Below are 17,531 nucleotides of genomic sequence, written 5' to 3'. Positions count from 1 at the left end.
GCAGACGACGCGGTGTTATTTTCTTTTACTAGAGAGGGGTTACAACAGTCATTGGACAATTTAGAAACTTATTGTAAGAAATGGAATTTAAATGTGAACGTGGAGAAAACAAAAATTGTCGTCTTCAGAAAAGGGGGCAGATTAAGGGAAAACTTTATATGGTATTATGCTGGTACGGAAATAGAAATTGTTAGTACTTTCAGTTATTTAGGGGTTGTTTTTTCAAGCGGTGGGTCTTTTATTCATGCCACGAGAACATTAGCCGGAAAAGGTTTACGCGCTATGAATTCTCTATTTAGTGTTACTAGAAATATGGAAGTACCTGTAAATATAATGTTTAACTTGTTTGATTCATATGTTTTATCTCTGTTAAACTATGGTTGTGAAATATGGGGATTTTTAAAAGCAGACAACATAGAACGCATCCATAAAAAATTTTGCAAATGGCTGTTAAATGTAAAAAGATCAACTAATACATTGTCTTTATATGCTGAACTAGGTAGATTTCCACTATATGTTAATCGTTTGACTAGAATTATAAAATACTGGTTGAAACTATATGGTTGCAAACAAAATAATTGTATCATAAAAACTATTGTAGATAAACAAAGAATGGAAATACTTTCCGACCATAATGTTACAAATTGGTCGTCAAAGGTACGAAATATTTTGCAAACCTCAGGGTTTACAGATGTGTGGTTATTTCCAGAATCAGTTAATATGAATGTCTTTATACCCTTGTTTAATACTCGACTGAAAGATATATATCAAACAGAATGGCACGTTGGAGTGGAAGCTTGTTCTTCATTGTTTCTTTATAGACATATCAGTACTGGCATATCCCGTGCTTATTACCTAAATATTATAGAAATCCCAAAGTTTAGAAATATTATTGCAAAAATAAGATTAAATTCTCATAACTTAAATATTGAAACTGGGCGCCATAGAAATATAGAAAGGAACCAACGAATATGTATTTTATGCAATTTAAATGCTTTGGAAGATGAGTATCACTTCATATTAGAATGTCCATTGTATACTCAGATTAGAAATATGTATATTCCGAGGTTTTATACAACTCGACCTAGTATGTACAAATTGGTATCTTTGTTAAACTCAGAAAACAAAAGTTTGTTGACAAAACTGGCACTATATTGTATCAAAAGCTTTAAACTCAGAAATGATACTTTGAATACGTAAGAACGCTTGACTTATGTTTGTTCTGTATAGAATCACTCTCGATATGTATTATTTATTATCATTTATAATGTGATTGTAATTATTACATGCACCTATATTTATGATTTATACATGATTTATTGTGACTGTCATATTGATGTTATGATGATGAGCTTGTATGCTTAAATCAATAAATTCTGTTCTGTTCTGTTCTGTTCTGTTCTGTTCATAACCTCATCAGCACGCATATGTTCCATAACACTGTTTTGCATTTCTACACAATTATGCTTCTTTTTCGACTTTTGTATTTATTCATTTGACTAGATTGTTGAATAGTCGAGCGTTGCCAACTGTCCTCCGACAGGTCTTGTTTTTAATCATTCCAGTCTAATGAATACATGTTCACCAGAGGGCTTATGTATACACAGTAATCACTATATGCATTTATCAGGTACTTCAAGATTTTCATTGTTGAAACGACGGTTTTAATAAATTTTACGAATTGCACAATAAAAACTGTGAAGGCTTAACACAAGTTTTATCATTATGTAGTCATCTTCAAATTCACAATAAATAAATTACTTAGATTATATGGAAAACTGGACATGTAATGTACAAAATTGCAACATTTAGGTTTCTTTGGTGACAAACAAGACAGGAAGTACGATCCTGTGATAATGTAAATTTTATTTGTGATTTTTTTATGATATTTGGTCGGCAATATCGGGGTTATGTACAGTCATCCTATTATGTGGCAAAAATAATCAAGAAATCGAGAAAAAGTAACTTTTGTAAACAGTGGGAAAATGATTTAATCATGTTGATATGAAATCGGATTTGCAGATTGATAATGGTTTTGTGCAAATAAACCAGATTAAATTTGGCAAAACCAAGCTAATAAGATGACTTACTAGTATCTCATGGAAAGGTGATTTCAAAAGTTAAAAAACAGTTAAAATGAAAGCAACTCAATGCGAATTATATTCAGATTTATCACAAATTATAATTCTTCTTGATCACTTGATTAGGTGTTTGTAGCACATCAAGGGATGAAACTGTTGTAATTAAACGGAACTTTGGTTGCAAAAAAGAGTTATGCCCCTCTCTCATTTAATTCTAGAAATGACTTGTTTTAGTGATTTGTGAACGTTGAAGTGATCACTTATCTAAATGATGTTGATCTGTAAGTAAAAGGGAAGCAAATCTTACAGCTAAACAAACGGGCAAAAACAATCACTTTGTTCAGGGATTTTTCTGATCACTAGTTTAAGTAACTCCCCTGACTGTACATTGTTGTCTCCCTTAGACCCTCTAGCTAAATACCGATCGCTATCGGATATTTTTAAGCGAGTGTTGCAAATCGTTATGGTTCGGCTATCTCCGTTCATCATATCACGGGAGGTGATCATAAATTACAAGGATTATAGATTAGAGATCTACTGTAAAACGTAGGAAGGGGGATTCATTTTACACCAATTTTAAGTTTTAAGTAAGGGTAAAACAACAAATATAATCATCTTAGTTTAATTCTGTTTTTCAACAATGTAAAATACAGAACGGAAAAAAGACACAACGTTATTTTGCTCTTTCATTTCGCACAGTATATGAAAATATGATCAACATTATATCATTTTCTATTTTATATTTTGCATTTAAAACTAAGAAATAAAAACAAATACAAATACACAAAATCATGTATGTAAGGCGAGCACAACATACATGTACATGTAACTACTATTTTTTTAACAAAGAAGTTTAAAATATTTTTATAGATCTTTGTCTTAAAAAATAGAAAGCAGGAAAAAATTATATTTTGTTTTATATTTACAGTGCTTACAAACTTGATATTGTTCATGTTCTATTATTATAAATAGATGACAAATATGTTTTTCTTTGTTTGTTTCTCTTTTTTTACATTCAATGGAATCTTAATTGAAATGAAAATTTAACTAATTAATCAATTCATTGTATTTAATTATATTTAACTTGTTAAAATTAATTTTGCTATGCAATGAACATTTGAAAAACATATTGTCACACACTTATAATAAAACAGAAAAACAAACTAACAAATATACTTGACAATGTAAAAGGTATCTATTTATGACACCAGAAACTGTTTAATTGGAAGTGTGACCTATTTGCCCCCGAGCCAGTCATTACGTAATAAAGAATGTGTGTGAATTATGACTTCCCAAAGTTTCTCAAAGGGTACTGACTGACTTATTTAATAAAAATAAAAAAGTGGAAAACCAAAGAACAAAACAAGCGTTCATCTCATAGAAAAGAGTATTTTAGAAAATATTAAGGATAATGTGACACTAATGTAGTAGAAAGGTTATTCATGATAATTATCACGTATATTATTACTATAGGTACAAGGAATTACAGATTTTTTATTTCTTTTAACACCTATACCTGCTTGAGATTAGCTGTGCGTACATTTAATTTCGATTTATCGCACAAAGCTTATAAATACAATGCCTACAGAAGGTGAAAGCATTATATAATATAGAGCACCGGGAGTACATAATCATTTTCAGAAGAGACAATAAACTAATATGTAAATAAACAACAATTTTTCACAATGTTGTCAGAAAACTTTTATAATATAATTTATTTCTTTTACGTTAAGGCGAACCTTTAACATGGTTCTATGTATCTATACTTTAGTATCGAACAATTAACCTGTATTCAGGAAAAATAAATACTCTAAATCTAATACAAGAAAATACTAAATTGGTGTCACATTATCCTATATATCTAACATCATTTGTTGTTGATAAGAAAATGAAAAAAAATATTGATAGTGTATTTTAGTGTCGTTCATTAAACATGTTACAATTTTCAGAATGCTCTTAATATAGAAGCAATTACCGAGAAGATTATTGTCTGTGTAATAAAAAGGCCTGGGGCCGTATTCATAAAGCATCTTAAGTATAAGTATAAGAAATTGATTATTTACTTATGCATTACTTAGGTAAGAAATTTATTTTACTTAAGTATATTTGTTATTCATAAAACAACTTAATAAGTAATTCTTGGCTTTTATTGTGGACGAAAACATTTAAAAAAAAAAAAAAAAAACAACATTTACTTAGCCTTAAGCTGAGCTGAAATCACCACAAACTTAAGTAAAATCTTCAACTTAAGTCAAAAGTTATACTTAAGATGCTTTATGAATACGGCCCCTGATCACCCACAGTCCCCTAATAAAATTGTGTTGATATGCAATAACCTTGCAAAAAGCTGTTAATTGGTAATAAACGAGTATCGAAAAGTGCTTTAATATGGCTGTTTCAGAGGCTCCGAAAACAATTTTCTCAAAATGTTGCATTATATAAATTCTTCATAACATATATATGGTTAAAATTTAAACTAAGGGGTACAATACAATACAATATTAAATTTTCTTTATTTTGTCAAGGTTGCATATCAGTAACTACAGACTATATAATAACTATAACAGATTGAAAACCAATCTTTAATAATATTCTGTTGTAACCATCAGCTCCTTCTGTATATCGGCAGCTTAACTTCGGACGAGTTCGTGCGTTTCCGCGCGCGTTCGGTAATACCACAATAAAGAAATTTTACAAAAAATCACCAACTTTTAAACGTCTAGGGAAGCAAGAAGACATTAAAATAATTTCAAAATAAAAACATATAATAAAAAAAATAGTGTCTGTAGAATACTTCAATAGGATAATAAATATTCTCAAATTATGAATAAAGTGGCTACAGGGGAAAGAATAAGATACGTATCACAGGTTTTTGCTTATTTTATTCAGTAACTATATGCCGTAAACTGAGACTGATAGTCGTGTTTTGTAATCGCCAAGGGAAGCATTAATTCTTCATTGTATTTTTATATCTGTGTAAAGAAAAACGAATGACGAACACTTCAAAAGGATAATAAATATTGTGCGTTCATTCTAATAAAAACAATATTTGTTCAAACATTTTTCCTTCTTTGTTTCTATTGGAAAATATCAACCAGATAAAAATTGATATCGCCCAGCCAGGTGATTTCAAGGTGGCAATTTTACCGATAAGACGGCAAATTTAACCTGATTGTTGATCATGGGCTATAAAGTGTTCTTTTTTTCCCTCATAATACAGTTTACTTAGATGACAGGCGCTTAAAGCTCGATCAATAAATACAAAATATGATTCATGTTTATACCCACCCAATTGCTGTACTCTGAAACTTCATGTGCTATGAAATACTACTTTCTACAATCTCTTCAAGAGAAAAAAAAACGTATAATATTTTATTTACTGAACTTCAAATCAACTGTAAATAGACTGGCAGATTTTTTTTCTATGATAATAAGACAAAATGCACTGACCACTGGCACCAGAACAGAAAGAAAATGTCTAGAACTGTACATGTTATACCCTACCCCTAGGTACTCTATAAGAACCATGGTCATGAACGGGAAAATATACTTACCCATTTCAAATTCGCATTTAGTGACTAAAACGCGCAGTTCGGTAAATGTGTACTATTGATATTGAACAAGAGAAAATTTAACTTTCTTTGTGTACCTGTCATATTTTGTCAATATTTTACTTGAGAGAAACAACGCGTAGTTTTTCAATGTTTCACAAAAAACTGCGTTGAACCTCCCTAGTGAAGTTCCTGTCTAGATTACAAAACCATTCTGATTGGCTAATGTGAAAATGTATGTCAGTCGTTGTCTAACTACACGTGTACGACTATATGTGTATATGCAACATTAATGTGCAATATGAATTAAGTAAACAGTACAGATGTATACAAATGTATGACTTCAATTTCAAAATCGTATCCAAAATGAATTTCATTCATCATTTCGAGTTTTATTGCAAAACTGTAAATAGTTTGCATTGTGTTTTTGTTTGTTTACATTTCGCCTAACATGTGCACACTGCTGTGACCTCTAAACCGGATGTTCATGAGGGAAGTTCACGCAAAATTTTTTCTGTAACTTGTACGAAAGTATAAAATATGTGGAGTATCTCTGCAATATGAAATATTCTTGCATAAAAACTTCTTTTTTTCACTGGATCCGCCCATGTATTAACGGGAGAAAAACCGTGTGCAAACAAGGCAATTCACGTGCTATTAATACATGGTTTTTAGTTTTGAAATGCTTTGCCAGGGACGTAGGTATGTATTTCTGCGCAGACTGATATCTGACATGTGCGTCTTGTTTCTTCCATAATAACCTCTTCTTGTAGCATTATAGATACAATGTAATACGTTCCAACCCCAAACGTACTGCCCCCCCCCCATCAATGTACGCACTAGCTTCTCTTAGAATGTACTCCTGTTACAAAGCGTGTGTTCAGTTATTTTGAATAACCGTGAAAGAATAGATATCGCGTGAAACTTGTGCTATTGTTCGATTTTAGGAATCATATTAAGGACGCTCGCTACAGTTTCGTAAGTCTTTTCTCAATAATAGATTTTGATGAAATGTTTTGTATTAAAAGATCATGTTATGATATATTGAAAAATGAAATAAAAATATTAGGTCACCAGCTTTGTTTCAATTTAAATTGTCCCTAGATATGGTGCTATTTTATCATTTTTCAAAATTTCAATAATCCTAAAATATATTTCAGTAAAGTACAATAATCAGCATTAATTTGATATCTAAGCATTTTTGTAACGGAAAACAATATATCTAGTTCAAATATGCTCAAAGAAATCAAAAGAAAGTGATTTTGTAAAGAAAGGAATACTTGTTCAGCAGATCCAAGGGCTATTTTTGCATATTTTTGTCAATTTTAAGTTGGTACTTCTGCTATTTTATCGAGTTTCACATAATAGAATTTAATCAAACTCTGCACATACCTTTGGTTAGTCTACCTAATCTAAAACAAAAAGAAAATTGATAGGTCATCATATTAGATTTCGCTTAAATTAAATTACAACGAGTAGGGGTGTGGAGGGCATTTATACAACGCAGGTTGGTACGAAATACTCTTTCAGTGTTTGAGCAAATGACTTAGAGATATATCAAATTATCAAACGGCAGATTTCTTAATAAGCGGATTCTAAGGTGTTTCTGAAGCATTTTGATGGATAGAACGATGAAAGTTTCCGCCTTCTCCGAACAAAACCTATAGTTTACGAATACGGATGTACGGTATGGGTACGGCACAGGATTAGAAACAGCTCTGACTCAATGCAGAGTTGAAGCGCCGGTATAAATTACAGACTCCAGTATATGTCGGATTGAAGCAATTTGAACTAAAAGTACTTTAAATGTATATATTTTGTAACCATGGTGATACTTACTCTAACCTTTAGTCAGTGTATTATACATATTATACATTAAACGCATGCGAACATACAATAATTTGAGAATTTATGCCGTACGCGACATTAGATAATTACTTCCAGGCATGCGCAGAAGACCGCTCCAACTCTGCAGTGAGCTACATCGATTAGAAACACAATCAAATTGGCACGGTGTTGGGGTAAATATCGACCCTTCCGGAAAAACTGTAGCGAGCGCCTTTAATGACTTTTGCTAGTATCAGTCGATATGCTTTTACCTGACTTTTCGCAGAATTCATATATTAATAAACCTTGAAAGCTAGTCAATATATTCGTACTTATCCGTACTCTAAAGGTTATTATTTTTAAATTTGTGTTCCTGTTTACCAAATTTTAAAGTGATATCCAAAAATATGGGTAATGTTATGTTTGTAATAAACACAGATAAAAATAATCGGTTAAAATCCTTCATTACATGCTTTTGGAAGTGTTGTTGATTTCTGGGCCCTGGTTGTGGATATTTAAAACATGTTTACCGTTTCCAAGAAAAACCGAATGGTAAAGAAAAATATACCGGAATCGTCAGGTCATCACATATGAAAACAATGCATTTAGTTATCGTGTAATGCGATTGTTTTGTGTATTAAAGTCTCCAGAAAACCTTAAGATATGTTTGTGACCCCGACCTTCGGTTTCAGTCATAAACAATCCCGCGGGCTTCTTCAGAGTTAATGATAATTTATATAATCGTAAAGATAATTTAGTGTAAAGCAATACATTGTTTTTTTCAAAACGATTTAATTCATTTCTGCGGCCTGTTGAAATACGCTCTAATATATGTATTTGATAAATCATTTGTGTAATAACAGTAACAGCAAATAAAAACATTGACACAATTTAAACTTACTTAGAGAAAAATACATTTTTTCAGAACCTGCAAATCAAAGTAAATGCGAAAGTTTGTATAATATCTAATAATACATAAATACAAAATGTAACAAAATGGAAGTATTTATAAAAAAAACTAAAGTGAAGAAAAAATAAGAGTTAAGACAAACAGAAATAAATACAAAACATAGACGATATTTGCTTGTTTTGAGTGAATATGGACAATTTCTCACTTAGAAGTGAGAAAATTTCAAATATTTTCATGAGCACGTAGCGAAAGTGAATTTGTGAAATTTTCTCACTTTGAGGTGAAAAAAAACAACAATTTTTTTTTAATGCTTTACGTTGAGATATGCATTTTTGAACACATTTTAATCTCAGCGCGGGAAACAGACGCGCGTAAACGGACATGACGTCAGACGTGTTGTGACGTTAGAAAGACGCACATAACATAAAGTTCCAATCTTTTAAAGTTTATGCACAATTTACATGTAAACGTAAATCGGCATTTACAGTGATATGCAGTGCGTGATATTGATTTTATCTCACTTCACTGATTTTTGCTCGTTTTATGAAAATCAGAACTGAGATCTACTTTTAAAAAAAAAAATTCTATTTCAGTCTTTACAATATTTGTATTTAAATTAAAATTTGATGTTGAAACTGGTTAAGCATTGCTGTTAGCTCCCGTTTGTGAACATATATGCGTTTAAAGAATATGGTTCAACCTTTTTTTCTGTTAGTACCCTAATATACAAGTTTCATTCTTGAGTTGCAGCTTAAACTTCACAACATTTACATCTAATTATTTTGTTGATAACAAAACAAGTTAAACGATTTTTTAATCATACCTTCTGAGTCAGAAAAGAGAGATAAGATAATTCATTTAAGTGTATTAGTCGTTTGTTTAGCTGCTCATACATTTGATCAAATTTTATTTCCGATCATTACTTATACTATGTTTTGAATTATATCTATGCTTGATTCGTAGTCACATATATTCACTTAAATTAATGTAACACGAACAAAAAGAAAACTTACAAAAACATGCATTTTTGTAGAAACTTCAATTTAAATGCAACTTTGACTACGTACAAAAATGTATAAAGTATAACTCTGCAACCGATATTCAATATATATAAATTATTTATTTATTTGTTTATTTATTTATATATACACAACATAGTACTATTTTAGCTCTCCTGCTGAAAATGCAAGTCAATACAGGCAATGAAGGAAGCAGAAGTCAAGTGCAAGAACATATACTTGAAGCATCCAACAATGTTATATCAAATGATCCCGATGTAGTTAATTCCAATGATGAAGTTGCATCAGCTGTTGAAGACCTGTTTCAAGGAATGGAGGAGCAAGGTGTTAAGGTTGTAAAGGCAGACGAAGGGTCCATACTTTTAACAGTACTGTGTCCTGCTATCAAGTGTATGAAAGATATAGTACTTTATTTGAAGAGTCCACAGATACAACAGAAGTTAACATACATCGAGAAGACAGTTGATAAATACTATAAGTGTGAAACAAAGATAACAATTGACGTAGATCTACGTAGTCTCGAGACAGCCATCAACAGATTCGGTAACATCCTATTTTAAAGAACCTAGTGAAAAAAGTGATGATACATGTTTGAATTCAGCTGCCCCCTTCCCTATCAATCAAATTAAATCTGATAACAAAAGCAATCATCCATTTATGCATATTTACTTTTTTCAAATACTAGATATTTTCAATTCCTAATATCTGGTACATTTCTTATTTTGAACGAAATTATTTCTTAACAATTACAGAAAAGGAAGTAGATGTTGGTGCAGTTTGTCTAACACTTGAGTGCAGCGGGACTGTTGGAGTGAGGAATGCATTTCAGATGTTTGAAAATGGCGAATCGACAAACACGCTTAATAAATTGTCAGAAGCGCTTTCGCACACAGTGGGAGAAAAAGTAGAACTTCATACAGGAATTGATATAGACAAGTTAGAGGATGATATAGAAAACGTAAGTAACACCCGACTATTGCATGCAAACATGTTTTTCAACACTATAGCTATGCCCTCTGTTAACTAATATATATTTTTTCTTTTAACAAACTGATCCAAAAGTCATGTCACGTCACTGAATGAATCTGTGGTTTGCTTATACATCTATGTATCATAATAATAATAATATATCATCATGTACAAAAATTTAATTCTGAAAAGAGGGCAAAATCTTTATTTCCGGCAATGTTTTTTGTTTGTTTTACATGCACGTGGATGCAAAAAGTACCAACTAACACTATGTTAAAATACTATTTATTTCATCAATAAAAACAGTCAGAAGCAGCAACTGCACTGTATCAAAATAACGCACTTAGTCATTGCAATTTTTACAGCGTAACGCCACATATCTCATCCGTCTGTTGTTTATTATTGACGTCACCGCACGTCGAAGATATCTATGACATTTTAACGCTTGTATATGCTGAGAGCAATTATGTCAATATTTGACAAATCACCTAAGCGCTCTGTTCTGCATTTTTGTTTTGAATTAGAAAATCATTGTAAGAGATCAATGCAGATGGTAATAAAACATACGGAAAAAAGTGAACAAGAGGCTTGCATTCAGGTGGTAAAAACGTTTCTTGGATGACGGTGAGTTACTAGAGGATCGCCAGTGAACCGGAAGACCTACATGTTCACGTTCAGACAAAATTTCTCTCTAATGTCCAACGCCATCAATAATGATCGACGTTACATAGTCAGAGTTCTGTGTGAGGACTACGACATTAGCTATGGAACTGTTCTAAGAATATTACAAAATGGATTCAACATGATGATATAGCTGTACGCGGACAAGTATCAGGGACATTTCTGCTGCAATGGAGGAAAGAAGAAGATGAGTTACTTAAGTGTATTACAAATACGATTGAAACATTGGTCTATTGTTATGAGCCCTAGCTTAAGATGCAATCCTGTCAGTTGAAACACTCCGTTTCGCAACCAACAAATAAGGCTTTGGAGAGCAGACGTGGGAAAATGCTCATTGTGATTTTGATATGTTGTATTATCTTTCATTTGATTTTATAGCTACAGTGAAATGACTTTTGGATCAAACCTCATATCATGAAATAAAGTCACAAATTATTTGGCCTTCTTAATGCTGAAACCTTTGAGGGGAAGGGGCGGGGAAGGGATGGCGTAGTACAATTTTTGTAATCTCCTTTGACCCGATGATAAAGGATCATAAGATTTTGCACACACTTTTATAGCAACAAGTAGTTAATCATATGACAAAAGAACAATTTCATAACTGAAATGTGCAAGAAACATGATAAAGACGGCGATCTAGAAAATATGACTTTTCTATATTATTCGATTTTGTTTGGGTAATCTGTTAAACATAAAATGTGGATTTTCCATTTTTTTTAAAAGAACAAGAGATGTTTTCATAAAATGATATACAAACATAATGTTACAGTAATATTTTTGTCAATTTATACGAGTTCTTTGTCCGTCCATCTGTATGTCCGTTACTGAAAACAGATTCAGAGAATATCTTCAAGGTAGAGGCAACTTTAAAGAAACCTGATAGGATTGTGGAAAGAATTATAAAAGTTTTGTACCTCTTAGCTCAATAGGCAGAGCGTTGATCCACGGATCGCGGGTTCGCAATCTTGATCCTTGGGCGGGGCATATGTTCTCCGTGACTATCTGATAAACGACTTTGTGTTTGAAATAATTAGTACTCCAGCTCTGATTCATGTGGGGAAGTTGGCAGTTACTTATGGAGAACAGGTTTGTACTGGTACAGAATCCAGGAACACTGGTTAAGTTAACTGCCGACCGTTACATGACTGAAATACTGTTGAAAAACGGCGATAAACACAAAACAAAAATGTACCTTTTTATGTCAATTTTCCGGCATGCTCTGTTTGTCTGACGGTCCTTCTGTCACAAAACGTTGAACCTGCTATAACATTATAAATAGCAAAAATCTGTTCATGAAACATGGTTACTTCAGTAAAAGCACATATTTTCGCCGGGTCAAAATTTCGCAAATTTTGAGCATGTTCGCGAGGTTTAATTTCTGGGAAATTGTAAAAATGATATCCTACTTGAATTTGAATTATGCTAATTGTAAGTATTTACACGAGGATTGATTTTTGCGGTATGCAGCAAATGCAGCAAAATTTAAACCCTCGCAAAAATTTATGCTTTTACAGCATTTGATTGTGCGATGGCTTAGCATTCCCTTTGTATATTCATCCTTGTTTTGCTTTCCCTCTCCTACCTTCTCCCCCGCCACTTTTGTACTCGTTACCACTTCCTCTCTCCCTCTATCTATATTTGGCACAAATTTGTATGTACTTGTTAGATTGTTGGAGCAACCCGTCTGTTATATTTTTCCGTTATAGCTTTTTTGTTGTGGACCTACTTTGCAAATGCGTGGCTCTAAGGTTGTGTTTAGTGCTCCGTGTTTCCGAGAAATCTACCCTTACTTATTATCTTTTAAGTTCATCTGACTGACATTTTGCAATCAATTTTAAACTTGCATTTCTATTGTACTGGCATAATATCTCGGTTCCTTTCGAAAACTGGCCAGATCTCATTAAGGGTTCCAGAGATATGACCACTTAAAATGTCAAGGTTTGCTATTTTTGGCTTGTGAACTCGATAGAGATCACATTTTGCAATCAATTTTAATTAAATTTGCAAACAACTTAAGTCCTGATAATACTTTGGTTCCTTTCGAAAATCAGCTTGATTTCTCTTGAGTTTTAGAGTTACTGTCCCTTAAAGGGGAACAATTTTCTGTTTTGGCCCTTTCAGCCATATAGAGGTTTCATTCATGCTTTGATCTGATACAAACTTGCAAATAATGTTTATCTTGATGATCTCTAGGCCTGGATCATATGGGATCGAAAACTGGGCCACCCGGTCAAATCAAAGAAAAGTTTGTTAACACTCTTGAGCTCATGTCGGGTCACAAACTAGGTTATCAGGTCAAATTAAAGAAAAAGCCTTATAACAACATAGAGGCCACATCTTTGACCGTATGTTCATGAAACTTGGTAAAAACGTTTGTTTTGATGATTCCTAAACCAAGTTTGAAACTGGGTTATATGGGGTCAAAAACTAGATCACCCTTTTATATCAAACGAAAAGCTTGTTAATACTCTTTAGGTCACATTTATGACCTAATCTTTATGAAATTTTGTCAGAATGTTTATCTTGATAACTCCTAGGCCAGTCTTGGTCTAGTGGGGTCATTTAGGCTTTGATTTAATACAAACTTACTCATAATGTTTATCTTGATGATCTCTAGGCCTGGAGTATGGAGTCAAAAACAAGCTCACACGGTCAAACCAAAAGAAAAATTTGTTAACACCCTTGAGGCCACATTTATGAACCTATCTTCATGAAACTTTGTCAGAATGTTTATACTGATAAATCCTTTGTAAAATTTGAAAATGGGTCATGTAAGATCAAAAAATAGGTCACCCGCTCAAATCAAAGGAAAAGCTTGTTAACACTATTTATGGTATCTTCATGTAACTTGGTAAGAATGTTTTCCTTGATGATTCTCATGTCAAGTTCGAAACTGGGTCACGTGGGGCCAAAAACCATGTCCCCACAGATCAAAGGAAAAGCTTGTTCGCACTGTAGAAGCCACATCTATGACTCTATTTTCGTGGCACTTGGTCAGATTGTTTATCTTGATGATTAAAAGGCCAAGTTAAACAGGTGAGCGATATAAGGTCATCATGAGCCTCTTGTTATTCATAGTGTTCAAAGTTTGGTTCAGTCGGTATTTCCAGTCAAAATAGACCTTTATGCACGCGCATTTGTCAGTGTTTAATTCTGTTAGGATGCAGGCCAACACATAATGTAAAACAACAGCATAACTAGTACTGCCTCGTGATTACTTCAGTTTACAATACATTGATCCGTATCATACAAAACATTAAATAATTCCCAAAGGAAAATAATATTTGGATTTTTTAACAAAAAGGGCAAGAATGACATTCGAAATAACTACGCATTTTAGATGTCTACCAAATAATTTCGAACACAATAAGAGTTGAATTCTTACGTAAAGCTTTACTTGTAAAGAATTTGAAATTTTGTAATTCCAGGTTCGCCACCATTTTCTATACTTTGTATCTCAACATGAAGAGGAAAACTAGACAAAAACAAACAAGAAATTCTACCTTCCCCTTGCAAAGAAAATTAAATCTAACAATTAATTTATAACAGCCTAAGATACAAGTTAGGAATACTATACAATGTTATGTGTATTCTGCTTGTTGACAGGTGATGTTCACTGAATGCTTCATTTTCATTTTTCAAGAACCAAGATATTTACACAGAAAAAATATTACCATATAAGCATATATTATAAAACCACAAACATAGCGGTAACACACTGAAAACTGACCTAGCTGTTAACAGACTTTAAACTGACATAGCGGTTAACACACTTTAACCGACCTAGCTGTTAACACACTTTAAACTGACCTAGCGGTTAACACACTTTAACCGACCTAGCGGTTAACACAATTTAACTGACCTAGCGGATAACACACTAAAGTGTTAACAGAGTTAGCGGTTAGCATCACTTTAACAACAGACAAGCAAGCAATGGTTCGATATACTGTCAACCGACCTAGCAGAATACATCACTATAACAACAACATACAACTATCAAAAGATTGTAACATTAACTCTGACTTATCCCACAAGAACATGCGCCTGCCTGCTCGCCCAGTCATAGAATTTTCCGCCACAATAAATTTGAAAAATTTATTCCCCCAAATTCTAATGATCTCTACTACAAGCCTAATTTAAGTTGTCTTAGAAACCTGTAGTCCTTGACGACTTATCTTCAAGACTTACTAATATACAGTGTATTTCATACGACGATGACTATAACATCTTTTATCGCGCATTATCAGATTATCAGGTTTTTGCCGTTAGGGTAAAGTCAATTATTTTGCCCAATGACTTGAATCTGCCGTTAGGGTAAAGTCAGTTATGTTGCCCATTTACTTGAACTCGACTTACTGTATATATACTCATACCTTTTTTTGTTTTTTTTTACAATGATACATAATATATGGATGTACTGACTGACATGACAAAATATAAATTGTCTACCGCACAAATTAGGCCTTGAATATTTCTTGCGCTCCTTTTCTGTTGTAATTTTCTGTTACTGGTTCTTTTCCATGCAAACAGTTAAAATTTAAGAAAGGCAATGATTCAATAATTTCTGTTAACTAATGCTCTTTAGTAAAATCCATGTTATATATTTACCATTGATGGTGAAACAGTTTATATTGAAATAGTCAAACCACAATGCAGGCTTCAAGATCTGACCTGTCACTTCTATGCTATATTACAATCGTTGCCCTAATTTATTTATTTATTTATTTATTTTTCTAACAGAACTAAAATGTGGAAGGTCTGTTTTTTTTTTTTTTTTTTTTTTTTTTTTTTTAATTACAAATAATTACGGACTCATAGCGTAAAAGACAAATTGAAAATATCGAAAACATTTACAGAATTTGTCATGAAAATTCACATGAGTGCCACACTTAAAACATTAGCATTTCGAGCCTTACTCTTGTTTAGTTGCTAACAAATATTATTATTTGTAGACTAGAATGATTGTTATTGCCGACCAAAATATGTATATTAAATGCTAAAATTGGTTTCCCGAACTACTGGTCTAATCTGTTTCGGGACTATTTACCCTTGTCAAGAATATGATTTTAATCATAGTTCGAATATTTAAACTGGTATACAGATTAAGATTTTATATGTTTGCAACACTAGATTAATAAATTTTCTGGTTTCCTCCATATCCCTTAAAGCTTACCTTTTTTCAAAAATTATATATCATTATTTACGCTGCAAGCAGGAGACCACAGGAACCAGTTCTTTGTACAATCATCCCCATTAAATGTGATCAGATTATAAAAGTGTGCACATGAAAGGCACTTAAAACTGATTTTGCAAGTTATAATACCCATCTTCCAAGATATAACTTATTAAATGTTGGTATCATGTTAAATATAATTGTAATACTTTAGCTGTTAAGCATTTTTCCACTATAACAAAATTAAACCGACTTATTCCCATATAGGGTTTATTACCTTTATGCAACTGTTTTAAAACCAAACATAGTTAGCCAATTGAACATACCTTTCTGAATGAAAACTTTTTTTTTAAATATTTCAGCTGAAATATATGCAACCATAATTAATGTTATCCCATTTTTCAATCCAATCAAGTGCAGTGTTTTTTGTGCGGTCATGAAGAGTTTCCTCAGTAAGCAAATTTGTTAATACTTTATTATCCCGTTTACATGAATTGCAGCTACATGTATATTAAGCTAATTTGTAACATGAAAAAAAAAATGGAAAGTCTTTTCAAACTTCACTGTGCGAAACATTTCAGCTTCTTCCTGCTTTTATTTATAAATATGAAAATTGATCTGGGCAGCTACTTCATTAAACCATGCCATCCCACTTGGCAGTATTATATGCACTGTAGCTCTAAAATATCTACCAAAGAAACATAAGAAACAAGTATCATGCTAAATATTTATTAATTAAAAGAATTGGCTTAATAACTGTAGACATAATTACTGCGTGTACGCAATTACCATCCCTACTTCCTAAAGACCGATTACAATGATTTATGTGTACAATTACTGACTTCAAATAAGATTTACCTACTGCTTTAAATTTACACATACAAAATTAAATTATATGAGCTGCGTCAAGCTAAAGGTCCCTAATATAAACGATGTTGTTTTATATAAATGACGTCACTTGTACGTTTCAACATGGCGGTGTGCCTTTTTTAAATTTGAGCGAATTCATGCAATGATGCCTCATTTCAGACAAGTACTTCGTTCAACCTTTTTTTTCATATCTTCTTTAATCTTTTCAAAAACTTTTAATTGAACACTTCTTCAAAATGCTTGCTCCTCCGTGTTTATGTCACGGAACAAATAACGATCGAAGGGTCATCGCCTTCTATATGCCTTAAGATATTGCGATCTATTGATGAAAATCTCGTTCTCCGCTATATCATTTAAGTTGAAATCTGAAAGTTTTATTTTATGTAAAGAAATGCATGTACTTATCAAGTATGCAATAATGTAGAAGTGTCATTAAAATACTATACTTTT

The 17,531-nt window shown here is 32.3% G+C and overlaps 1 protein-coding gene across 1 annotated transcript in view; it reads left to right on the top strand.

Annotated features, from left to right (window-relative positions):
• LOC128552493 (uncharacterized) overlaps positions 1-17,531 on the top strand; it is a 46,953-nt gene that overhangs the window by 15,149 nt on the left and 14,273 nt on the right. Inside the window, exons 3-4 of the mRNA XM_053533540.1 lie at positions 9,539-9,931; positions 10,141-10,346. Coding sequence (XP_053389515.1) covers positions 9,539-9,931; positions 10,141-10,346 — 599 coding nt within the window. The remainder of the gene's footprint in view (positions 1-9,538; positions 9,932-10,140; positions 10,347-17,531) is intronic.

This window comes from Mercenaria mercenaria, unplaced genomic scaffold (genome assembly GCF_021730395.1).
Source record: "Mercenaria mercenaria strain notata unplaced genomic scaffold, MADL_Memer_1 contig_2848, whole genome shotgun sequence".
Classification (NCBI taxonomy): domain Eukaryota; kingdom Metazoa; phylum Mollusca; class Bivalvia; order Venerida; family Veneridae; genus Mercenaria; species Mercenaria mercenaria.
Note: the sequence above shows the minus strand (reverse complement) of the source record. Positions and strands in the feature narration are given on the sequence as shown.